A 12002-nucleotide genomic window follows, 5' to 3' on the forward strand; every position below is an offset into this window, starting at 1 on the left:
GAAAGGTTTTGGATACTATAATAAGCTTAAAATACGGTTCCCGAGTTTAAAACATTAGAAAACAGCACACATTTAGCTTCTTTTTACCCTTATGAACAAGGGAAATCAGTTAGAAATATATTATACCGACATCATTAGTTTATTGTTATTTATTGATATGTTCACTATTATGACAATTTCGTATTGTTTTAAGCTATTAGATAATATTATTAATAATGTCTTCCAAAACTTTTAAGAATATGAACAAGTGGTTAATGGTTACTTAGATCAAATTCAATTCATGTTACTAATTACCAATTTACGTGTAAAAAAATAATTACCAATTTACCAATAGTAATACCATTCAATTATTGCTGTGAAATCCAAGTCAATTTAATGAACTTTCAACTCAAATAACAAAGTAGCACAGTAATCAACAACAGTAAATATAGCTTAGATTACTCAAAGACTGAAGTTAGCAGAGATGAAGAATCAATGAAATTGATGTAATAGGTAAAGGTGAGAAAGAGAAGAGACAATGGTTTATAGTTATTCAACCATAAAATTGGTCTATGTCCACTTTGAGCCCCCTTTTTACTATCTTCTTGGTTTAATCATAAATACAAGGTAATCTTCTTACAACAAGATAATCAGATTACTTAAAATCTATCACAGACCTTTCACTCTTTGATATTTTAAACGAGCTTTCAGTAGCTCCACCTTTCTCTCTCTCTCACCCAGTACAGAACGCACACCTCATGAAAAAAATTACACTCTACCGAAAACCTTCTCTAAATTTGCCCTAAATGTGAAGATTCACATGGAACAAAATTTGATTCACACACTTTGACAATCGAAGAATACAGACTCATCAAGCAAGCTTCCATTCTAGTTGATAATTAGCTCTGACGAATAACAAACTCCTTCGGTGTTCTGGCATAAAGAATATCGAAGGGTTAATCTGTAAACTTACTTGGGAGGCAGTGGGCTAATGACTGTATGACATAGCCAGCATCCACGTGAGCTAAAAATGATAAGGAGAAAGTGCCACCAAGTTAGATTGACGACTGGCTTAATTGAGATGTCACAGAATACAACAATTCTCCACCTTGACAGCAAAACTTCAAGAAAATGAATAAGGGGCCTTTAACCAGAAACTAAGTTAGGTGCTCCAATCCTGAGAGTCTTCGGACAACTCTCAAGGATTTTAACTTGGACGGACTTGGTCACTACGTCTGCTACATTGTTTTTGGAAGCTATCTTCTCAAGCTTGATCTTCCCATCAATTATAATCTCTCTGATGAAATAGAGTCGCACATCTATGTGATTTGTCCTTTCGTGGTAGGTTTGGTTGTGTGATAGAAACATTACACTCTGACTATCTGAGAAGATTACAACTTGATCAGTGAGGTCCTTTCCGAGTTCTTCTACCAGATCTCTAATCCATATTGCCTCCTTGAAGGCTTCGATCAGAGCCATATATTGAGATTCTGTTGTTGACAATGCAACAACAGTTTGTAGGGAGGATTTTCAGCTTATTATGTTGCCAAACAGAGTACATGCGAGGCCTGTGAGAGATTTCTTCGATCTCGATTTGCTAAAGTTCTCTCTTCTTTGTGGGATCGTCTGTATATCAACCCATAGCTTGCAGTCCCTTTCATATACTTTAGGAGCCACTTCACAGCAGATTAATGGGGCTTACCAAGATTAACTATGTATCTGTTAATCACAATTAATCTATGAGCTAAATTTGGTTTGGTGCACACCAGATACATCAATGAGCCTACAGCACTTGCATAAGGTATTAAAGTCATTTCATACTTTTCTTCTTCTGATTTAGGAGCCTTTTCTGCAAAAAGCTTGAAATGATTTGACAAAGGGACATTAACAGGTTTACAATTCAACATGTTAAATCTTATTAACATCTTTTTTCTTTTGCATATGATGTTTGAGAGAGAAACATGCTTCCATTTGATCTCTCTCTCTTTATATCCATGCTTACAATTCTCTTAGCAGCCCCTAAGTCCTTCATTTAAAAATACTTATTAAGTTTGGCTTTTAGAAATTGAATTCAAACTTTTCTTTACAAGCCAACAACATATCATCTATGTAAAGCAGTAAATACATAAAGGGTTTGTTCTCAGCATGTTTAAAGTAAACACAGTTGTCTTGATTACTTCTAATAACATCATTTGAAGTCGTAAAAGCATCAAATTTCAAATATCATTGTCTTGGCGCTTGCTTTAAGCCATACAAGGATCGTTTTAGAAGACATACATGTCCCTCTATTCCTTCTGCTACAAAACCTACCGGTTGCTGCATGTAGATTATTGAGGATAAAAACCGAGCAGGACGCGTGTCAATAGTTAAGAAGTGCGGACCACATACGGTTATGCACCATACACTGTCGTGACAGGGGGGTGTGTGCTTCCGTCTCTCTAATATGGGTAGCACGCCAAACCTGAAGACACCTAATCTACGGGAGGTGGCACCACCCACCAGTTAGTATAATAATTCGTAATAACTTATTAGTATTTTATATTTAGTAGTAATTTAGTAATTATTAGGAAAGAAATATCAATGAAATTTTGAATCCTTGTGTGTGAAGAAATCAAATGAAAATTGGGATTTACGAATTGCCAAATGTCGAATGTTGAGTTGGCAGCCTGTCGCTTAAATTATATATATATATATATATATATATATATATATATATTAATGAATGCTAATTGAATAATTTTGATTTACAAAAGAATGTCTATGTATACAACCCTACAAAGATATAATAAGGAAAGAATAATGTAGAGAAGATAAGTCTATTAACACCTCATATTAAAGGAAACTACATAGAATTAGGAAATCTAGAGCAAAGATATAACAATCATAAAATCTAGGTAATTCCTAACATTCCCCCTCAGCTAGTAGGTAGATATTTTTCATCCTCAACTTGTTAATCAAATTCTAGAATTGAGTGTCTATCAATCCTTTAGTCAGCACATCAGAAATTTAATTATTTGTTGAAATGAAGAGCGTGCAAATAAGACCATTGTCAAGCTTTCTTTCATAAAGTGTTTGTCGGCCTCTATGTATTTCGTTCTCTGATATTGTATGAGATTGTGGGCAATATTACTAGCAGATTTGTTGTCACAATAGAGCTTCATAGGAGTCTTCAAGTCCTCTAATATGATTTTGTTCCGAAGTAATCCATAAATTCCTAGAGCCATGGCTTAGAATTTAGCTACGAAGTATTGGAGCAATATGAGGAAGAAGACGTTGTTATGTCGTGGAACTCACTGCTTTGAAGTAAAATTCGGCACGACCATGGTGCTAAATCATTAATTGTTGGTTGCTTCCCAAGGTTAACACAACGCCCGAATTCAGGCGTGCACTCACCGAAAAACGGATTGGAATCAACTCAGAACAAACTTGAAAACAAAAATGGAAAGGAAATCGAGAGAGAAGTAGAAAGTCAGAAGAATGTTGTAGAAAATTGTGTGTCTTGTAAATGAAAAGAGGGAAGGTATATATAGGCCTTTGTTGGAAATGATTTTTCCTCACATTAATTTTAATAATAATAAAACGTAAAAAACGCACCAATAACGTTAAAAATCGTTCATGAAATGACCGACCATAATGAGGAAAAAACGTTTACAAAATTAAAGCGTTAACGAAATCCAATTCGCTTTACTAAGTCAAATCTGACTTTGATTTTTAATGTTCCTGCTGTGGGTAGATCAAAGTGGCCCAAATGCCACTACTATGCTAATGGGTTTTTAGGCCATGGGGTGAATCAAACAATGGACCACCAAACATAATTTTGTAACAAAAATTATTATTATTATCATTATTCTTCCTTTTGACATTCTTAACAGTCCCCCACAAATGACAAAAAGAGAAAATATAATATAAAAAAAATTCTGAGCAAATATAGGAATAAAGTTAAGCATTAATATCTTACGATTTGAATTAATGCATAGTGAAGTGAGACAACAACCTAAGTAGTGAAAGTGAGTTACCTCTTAAACTTTCAATAATTATGGTTGAGACCCTCACAACACATTTTAATTATTCATTTCGATTCCGCGATATACAACAACTGCTTTTAATGGGCATGCACATAGAACCTTGGATCACGTGAAAGCTCTAGAAGGAGACCCTAAACTCTTTCATAGAAGGCGCCTCACATTCACAATCACGTTAGTGCTTCGTCAAGTTTATCAAAGATAAACCACTTAAAACTGAGCTATGGAGACTTTGTAACTAATCCATAAAATCTATATATAGACCACCCAAAGACTGGGCTATGGATTTACATTACTCATCAATAATCCATGAAGTCTATATATAAACCACCCAACAAGGGCTATGGATTCATAATTGATGTATCAGGGGTTTTAGTCCCATACATGCCCAGGACTCAAGAATTACTCTCCTTGTTAGGCCTTTCGTGAGAGGATCTCTGCCAAGTTCCTCTCGGACCTTACATACTATAAGGATATTACCCCGCCTTTTAGCAACTGTTTCACAGCTCCATGTCTCAAGCGTATATGCCTCCTCTTGCCATTGTACACACTGTTCTTGGCAATCCTTATGGCAGCTTGGGAGTCACAGTGTAGGGCACTGGCACAGATTCCCCCATAGTGGCACGTCTCCAAGAAGACTTCTAAGCCATTCAAACTCTTGCTCTGCTAGTTCGAATGCTATGAACTCAGACTCCATAGTGGAACGTGCTATGCAAGTCTGTTTTGATGACTTCCACGATATAGCTCTTCCACCCAAAATAAACACATATCCACTAGTAGAGCTTACCTCATCGCTATCTGTAACCTTGTTTGCATCACAATATCCTTCTAACACAGTAGAAAATTTGTTAAAATGCAAACTATAATCCATTGTCCCTCTTAAATACCTTAATAAACGATGAAGAGCATTTCAATGTTCCTTACTAGGCTAAAGAGATGAGCCCTTAGCAAAAGGAAACTGCCTCTGTCACAGCCCCCAAGGATGCTTGGGGTCAAGGACTAAAGGACGAGATCCTTGTTGAGGGAGCCCACCTCAGCCAAACCAGTTCCAAGGCTAGAGGGATGAGTGATAACTCTTCGTAAGAGAGTTATTATAGTCTCATTTTGGAATTTTATTGTTATAATTTCGAGGGTCCATGTGCCGATGTTGCTTTACTTTGGAATTAAACGGTAAAAATAAGAAAGTCAGCCCTTAGTTCTATTATGTGTACAACCTTAGGAGAATTGGCTTAGTTCTTGTTATTTTTTTTATCTCTTGTGCAGGAAATTCTAGAGCATCAAAAGCGAAGCAGCATAGCTATGTAGCTGAAGCTAAGACATGCAATGTTGGAGCATCATACAGAGAAGGGCAGTCAATAACAAATTTTCACACAGAGTTTTACCTAACGTTTGTACACCTGCCATTTGCTGACATAAAATTGAGGGTTGACATAAAAGCGATAAGATGAAGGAGCCCAAATCATACTTCTCTAATAGGAATAGACCCCAAGAGGGAAAAGACCACGAAATCGACTAAAAGAAGGAAGATTACCCAAATTTTCTGAAGGTGATGCACGAAGATGTTGTCTACTGATTATGCTACCAATTCTTATATGCGTAAGTATACACAATCGTTGCAGCAAGTAATAAAAAGTTCGAATCCACAGAGACTAAGTGTCTAAACACTCAATATTCACTTAAGAAATCAATGCATTAAACTAAATAATTTTTCTTCGGAATAAATGCTGAAAATGAACAGTAATGCAGGTAGTTTAAAAATATCCTTAAACACGTAAATTTTCGCTAGAGCTAACAAACATAAACAATCAATGAATAACTTCTTATGAAAATAAGGGAGTACGGGGGAGAGAATAGCGACTCTTTCTAGACTACTCTAACGATACTGCAGCACTAATGGAGTGAATGCAGTGGCAAACAGACAAAGTACTTTTTCAAACACCATAGATTTTCTACCATTAAAGTTCTTAGACAAACAATACCAGCATATATGAACAGTTTTTTACCTTTATGAGTTTTATAAAAATACTAAAAAACAAGGGGCTTTCGAGTAGCTCTTTCAACTGCCGCCTAATCTCCCAACAAGTTGCTTAGTTTAGCTGCTCTTCGGCTTTCGAGAACAGGGCGTACTAGTTCTTAAGAGCGAAGACTAAAGAACCTACTAAAAAGATAAAGTCCCGGGGACTTATTCTGACTGAAACAAGGCCAACTGCAACTCGATTGGAGGAAAGGGTTGCGAGGTGACCCCAAAAATCCCAGCTAGTTCAAGTTAGGTGGTGCTTATCCCTAAGTTACCACACTCTAAACTCAAGTAGACTCTAGCTAGAGATGAAGTTTTTCGCTTCCTTAATACATTTTTCCAAGGTTATTAAGAAGATGTTTCAATATGATGATCAAGCACATCGAAGTTACTCCCCTTAAAATGAGTTTACAACATCTCCCCCTTACACAAGATGTTTAGCTAGACAATGCCATAAGCGGTATAAAAAATTTAGGAATAAAAACAATACAAAGAGCTTAAAAGATGAAGAGAGGGAGTCGGCTGCTTTCTTAGCCGTAGTTATCTGGTCTTCTTCTCCTCTTGACTTCCTCGAAAGGTTGGAGAGGTTTTCTTGAAGTGAGGGTTGAGTGATTTTAAGAATGAAATGGAAAATGTCTTGTGTGGTCTGGAGGCTCATCTTTCTTATGGCTTTTATACTACTCTCCGATTTTAGGGCAACAAAACAAGCCTTGTGGGACTCAACTCTCACTCACAGGTGAAACCTCCAGTTACTGTGGTAAATTTCGTTGGTAAGTCTTTTTCACTGCCAACTTGCTGCTTTTTGTCCCTTTTTGGACCCGATGCTGTAGCATCATTAAAGCTGCAGCAACATGTTCAAAATTAGATCATTTATATAAATGCTAGCATTATACAGGAGAACCTTGATTTCTTTACAAATAAGACACAACTCAGTGAATATGGGGGTTATATGAGGCTATCTTTAGTTATTTTATGTAGATTTTAGACACAAATAACTCTCTTTAGGAGAGTTATCGTTGGTTTTTGGAAGAAAGCTGAAGGATATTTCACTATTCTTTGAACTTTCGTTGAAATGGGTTGTGATTTTTCTTTTATTATTTTGGCTTTCTTATCCATTATAAGCTAAATCCACTTCTGGGGGAGTTTGTACTCTTTTGCTATGAACATTTGATGTTGTATTGTTGACTCTCTTGTTGTCAAATAGAGTTGTATTGTCTTTATTATTTTTTTGAATGTCGGCCATATCATTCTTGAATTACTTGCTCTTGTACGTTTTGGAAGAATATATGAGAGGTGCATGTGGCTCTATTTGATGTTAGATTTACTTTTTTTTAGTTAGAGTGTGAATGCTTAGGAATAAGATAAGTTGTGAAATCATAATCTGGGTGTTTCAGAAGAAAACCACGTTAGTTTGGGTTACAGTAAGATGTCGATGCTAAAATATTGGGTGTTAACAAGGAGCAAAATAACAAACAACATTCCTCGTTCCCTTTTTGTTACTACATTTCCTTGCGATTGCATCATTTGTCCTAGCATCGTTTGTTTTCGACATTTTATTTATAGTTATTTTTACTTGCAAATTTGTTAATCGTTACTTTTAGTTAAAAATCACAACTATTGCTCGATATTAAGTGTGCACTTGCACTTACTTTCACAAAGTTGTGTGGAGATAACGATGAGTCTGACTCGACCATAGAGCCCTGGGACCATCCTAAGACTGATGATTGAAGGACATGATCCTCGTTGAAGGAGCCGACTCCAGCCAAATTAATTATTGGGCTAGGGGATGAGCCATCGACATAATAAGGAGGTTGCCTCAACTATAGAGCCTTAGGGACTATGCTAGGGCCAAAGATTGAAGGACAAGATCCTCACCAAAGGAGCCTACCCTAACCAAACCAATGTCAAAACCAGGGAAATCAACCTCTCGCAAGAGTCGAAGTGTGCTCCGAGGAACAAGTCTAACTAAAAAGGCCAAAACAAAAGTCAAATTCCTATTAGAAGCAAAGTCAGAATACAAAAGGGCACGCAAGCCCCAATTCGAACAAAGAAGATAAAAGAGATATGATGCACGAGAAACAAGAAGACAAGCTTCAAGCTGAAAGAGCAGACTTCAAAGGGGCAAGATCAACCGCCTCGTGCTCAAATCCCCGAAGGACGAGAAAAATTAAGTCAAAATTAGGATATTTAATCAGATAGCACATTTAATCAAAGTCCAAAAACTTAAACCTGATGTATATTACACTAAAAAGATGTCAAAATTAGGTTTTTGGGAAAAAAATTCACATGAATTTTGATGGTGAAATATTGTTGGCGTTTAGAGCGTGTGAAGCCAGTTGGCGAAAAGCATAAGCAAGCGAGTTTGAGGCAATATAGTACATTGAAGAGGAATGGACTATGGAGTGGGGTAAGAATATTCAATACGGCAACGCATTCCTCTCTCTCACACACACTTCACTCACTCACTAACGCTCTCTATTTTTTTCCAATACTTCCCGCATTACCATTAGCCATTAGGGCCTCTCTCTCTCTCTCTCTCTCTCTGCAGAGAAAAGAAATGGCTTCCATTTCCCATTTTATCCCCATTGCTTTCCTCTATTTCCTCCTCCTGTCCTCTTCCCCTCCCCCAATTTCTGCCCTAAACATCTCCTCCCTCCTCTCCCCCTTCCCCGACCTGTCCGATTTCGCCGCCCTCCTCTCCTCCATCGCCGGCGACCTCGACCACCGCTCCTCCCTCACCCTCCTCGCCGTCCCCAACCCCTTCCTCGCCGCCTCCTCCGCCGTCACCCGCCGGATCTCCCCTCCTCCCTCTCCGACGTCCTCCGCTACCACGTCCTCCTCCAGTACCTCTCCCCCTCCGATCTCCGCCACCTCCCCCCCCCGGCAAGCTCGTCACCACTCTGTTCCAGACCACCGGCCGCGCCACTAGCGACTTCGGCTCCCTCAACATCTCCCGCAGCGCCGTCGACGGCCGCGTCTCCCTCCACTCCCCCGTCCCCTTCTCCTCCTCAAACGCCACCGTTTTGTCCCTCCTCAAGAACCTCCCCTACAATGTCAGCATCTTCGCCGTCGACGCCCTCCTCCTCCCTACGGCTTCGATCTCATGGCCTCCGAGACCCGCCCTCCCCTCGGCTTGAACATCACCCGCGCCTTGATCGATGGCCACAACTTCAACGTCGCCGCCTCCATGCTCTCCGCCTCCGGCGTCGTCGACGAGTTCGAGGCCGACGAGGGCGGCGCCGGGATCACCCTCTTCGTCCCCACGGATTCCGCGTTCTCCGACCTCCCGGCCACCGTCAGGCTGCAGTCCCTGCCGGCGGATAAGAAGGCCGTCGTGCTGAAATTTCATGTGCTTCACTCGTATTACCCTCTCGGGTCGCTGGAATCGATCGTGAACCCGGTGCAGCCGACGCTCGCGACGGAGGACATGGGCGCCGGCAGCTTCACGCTCAACATTTCGCGAGTCAATGGCTCCGTGGGGATCAACACCGGGATTGTTCAGGCGTCGGTGACCCAGACGGTTTTCGATCAGAATCCGGTGGCGATTTTTGGGGTTTCGCAGGTCCTTTTGCCGAGGGAGATTTTCGGGAATAATCCGATGATGACGACCAAGCCTGGGAATGAAATTGTGGCCAGCGCCCAGCCGCCGGATGTGGCGGCTCTGCCCCGGAATCCAATGGACCGCCGCTGCATCTGTCGTCTCCGCCTGGGTATCGTGAGGAAATCCGATCGGTTGCCGCCGCTAACGGCGTCCAGAATCTGCTCTTGCTCGCTCTATGTTGTTGTATAGCATTGTATTTAGCAGTATAATATTTGATTAATTTTTCCCCGTAATAGTTGTTTGATGCGGGTTTTTTCTCTTTCTATTTACACTGTGAATTGAATTGGGCTTCAAAAGCACCCATTTTTGTGTTGATTTTCCCTTCTGATTTTGGGATCTGGGTTTCAATTTTCGATTTGTTTCTGGAAGTTGCAGAATTCCCAGATTTGCGAGAGCCGAAAATGGTGGGATAGAATGGGAAATTGTAGATTTGGTGGCGAAATTACGGAGAAAATTGGTTTTCAGTGCCACAGAGCCGCTGCCTTTCCCCACGGATCAGGTTTTGTTTGTTTGGTTGCTGCGATTTCAGGGCTGTATTCTTCACAAGCCAAACTTCTAAGATGAGCCAGGTAATTTCCACTCAACTCTTTTTTTTTTCTGGAATAATTTTTTTTATAAATTTTAATTTGACTCATAATGGTTATGTTTTTTTGAAGTTTTTTTTAATTCCTTTTATTAAAAAATGTATTTTTTTTACTCTGGCCTATTGATATGTTTTAACTTTATTAAATTAAATATCTAAATTTTAATAAATGAAGTTTCCACATTTTTCATTGCCATGAGTTTTTGGATGCTTGGCAAACTTTTTTTTTTTTTACCTACTTCAAGTATATTTATGATTGGTTTTGAGTATCCTTTAGCTCGATTTTGAGAGTTTTGTAGTTGAGTTTTATGTGAGTTAGACAATTTTCAAATTTAAAATAATGGATTTTAAGAGAAATTTAAAGTGAATTTCTTATAATCTTATTAATGGAATATGTATTTACATAATTAGGCTTAAAATTTTATAGAAGTCAAGTTTGTGACTTTTTTTGAGAAAAAAAAAAAAACAAAAAGTAATCGTATTTTTATAATACATATTTTTTTTGGCCTTTTAGTGTAATTTTGTAGAAAATAAACATGTTTTCTTTTGGTGAAAAAAAAAGGAGACAAATATGATTTCAGAAAGAATAAATGAAATTTTTTTGTCATAAAATGGATACTTAATTTTTATTAGTTGATTATAATTTTTTAACAAAATAAGTCCTATTAAAAACGAAATTTTTATTGATTCTAAAACTTATAAATATCTCGACTTAATATATTATTGATAAATTTAAAGTCGAGAAATTTAGTATTTCTTCAAGAAAAAAAATCTATTTTAATATCTAAGTTTTCAATTTTTTTTATTGTATTTTAGTCCTTACACTATTTCAATTCTTTTTATTGTTTCTTAAAAGCTTTTTTCTATTGATTATTATATCATTTAAATTATGTTACGTCGAACTTCCGTTTGTTAATGGAGGAAAAGAATAAGAGTATTTTGTAAACAGAGAATAAAGTTGGGGGTGTCGGGGATATTTTTTGTAATTTAGCCATATTATTGTAAATAAGGAACTTGAAATTAGGTGGAATGCCAGCTAGAAAGTGTAGAACGAAGTTGGCCTACTGGGTTTGGAGTTGGTTGAGTAGAGCTTAGATCTATGCCCCCGCACGTGAAGGCCCACGCCTAAAAGTGGATGACAGAATGGCATTATCTGGACGGTTCTGATTTAACCCAACTTGACGGGTTATTCTGTTTTTCGACGGCCAGGATTAAACCAACATGTTCCTCTGCTCCCATTCTCCACCTTCCACGCCCAATCCTTCCCTGCCATCATTGCTTTTTATTATATTATTATTAATTTTTTTTTATATTTTTTTATAGTTCCAGACTATGATAAAAGTATTTGACATTTAAATTTTACGAAAATATTGATAGAAATTCCATGAGACCCATTTTTTTAATTAATTGTTTTATATTTGGTAGAAAGTCAGAGTTGAAATTTAAGAATTACATGTAATTTATTTTTTTCTTGTAGAATTAGATTGATACCTAATTTCTAGTCTCTTGATTGAAGATACTCTTGTATATATATTGCATCTTATTGTAATGAGAATAATAAGAAAATTCTTCTCATGGTATCAGAGCTTTAATAAATAAATTGTATTTTTCAAAAAACCTAGCCGTCAGGAAATAAAACCTAATTTTTCAAACCCTAGCCGTCATCAGATTCACCTTTGACGAACTCTTCACGGCAACCCGTCGCTGTCGATCCTCTCTGTTGCGACGTCCATCCGCAACGTGAATCGTCATCTGCCAACCTCTGTCATCTGCACAGATCCATTGTGACGTCCATCCGCG

General features: G+C 38.1%; 1 protein-coding gene across 1 annotated transcript; it reads left to right on the top strand.

The window, feature by feature from the left end:
- Positions 1 to 8362: 8362 nt before the first annotated feature.
- LOC148207874 (fasciclin-like arabinogalactan protein 4) lies at positions 8363 to 11590 on the top strand. The gene is given in 6 exon segments (XM_088118230.1): positions 8363 to 8813; positions 8816 to 8896; positions 8899 to 9099; positions 9102 to 9689; positions 9692 to 10188; positions 11227 to 11590. Coding segments are annotated over 5 exon segments (1245 nt in total). The 5' UTR covers positions 8363 to 8575; the 3' UTR covers positions 9829 to 10188; positions 11227 to 11590.
- The last annotated feature ends 412 nt before the right edge of the window (positions 11591 to 12002 follow it).

The sequence above is a fragment of the Momordica charantia genome, unplaced genomic scaffold (genome assembly GCF_013281855.1).
Source record: "Momordica charantia cultivar OHB3-1 unplaced genomic scaffold, Mcharantia_2.0 BLBB01000043.1, whole genome shotgun sequence".
Classification (NCBI taxonomy): Eukaryota; Viridiplantae; Streptophyta; class Magnoliopsida; order Cucurbitales; family Cucurbitaceae; genus Momordica; species Momordica charantia.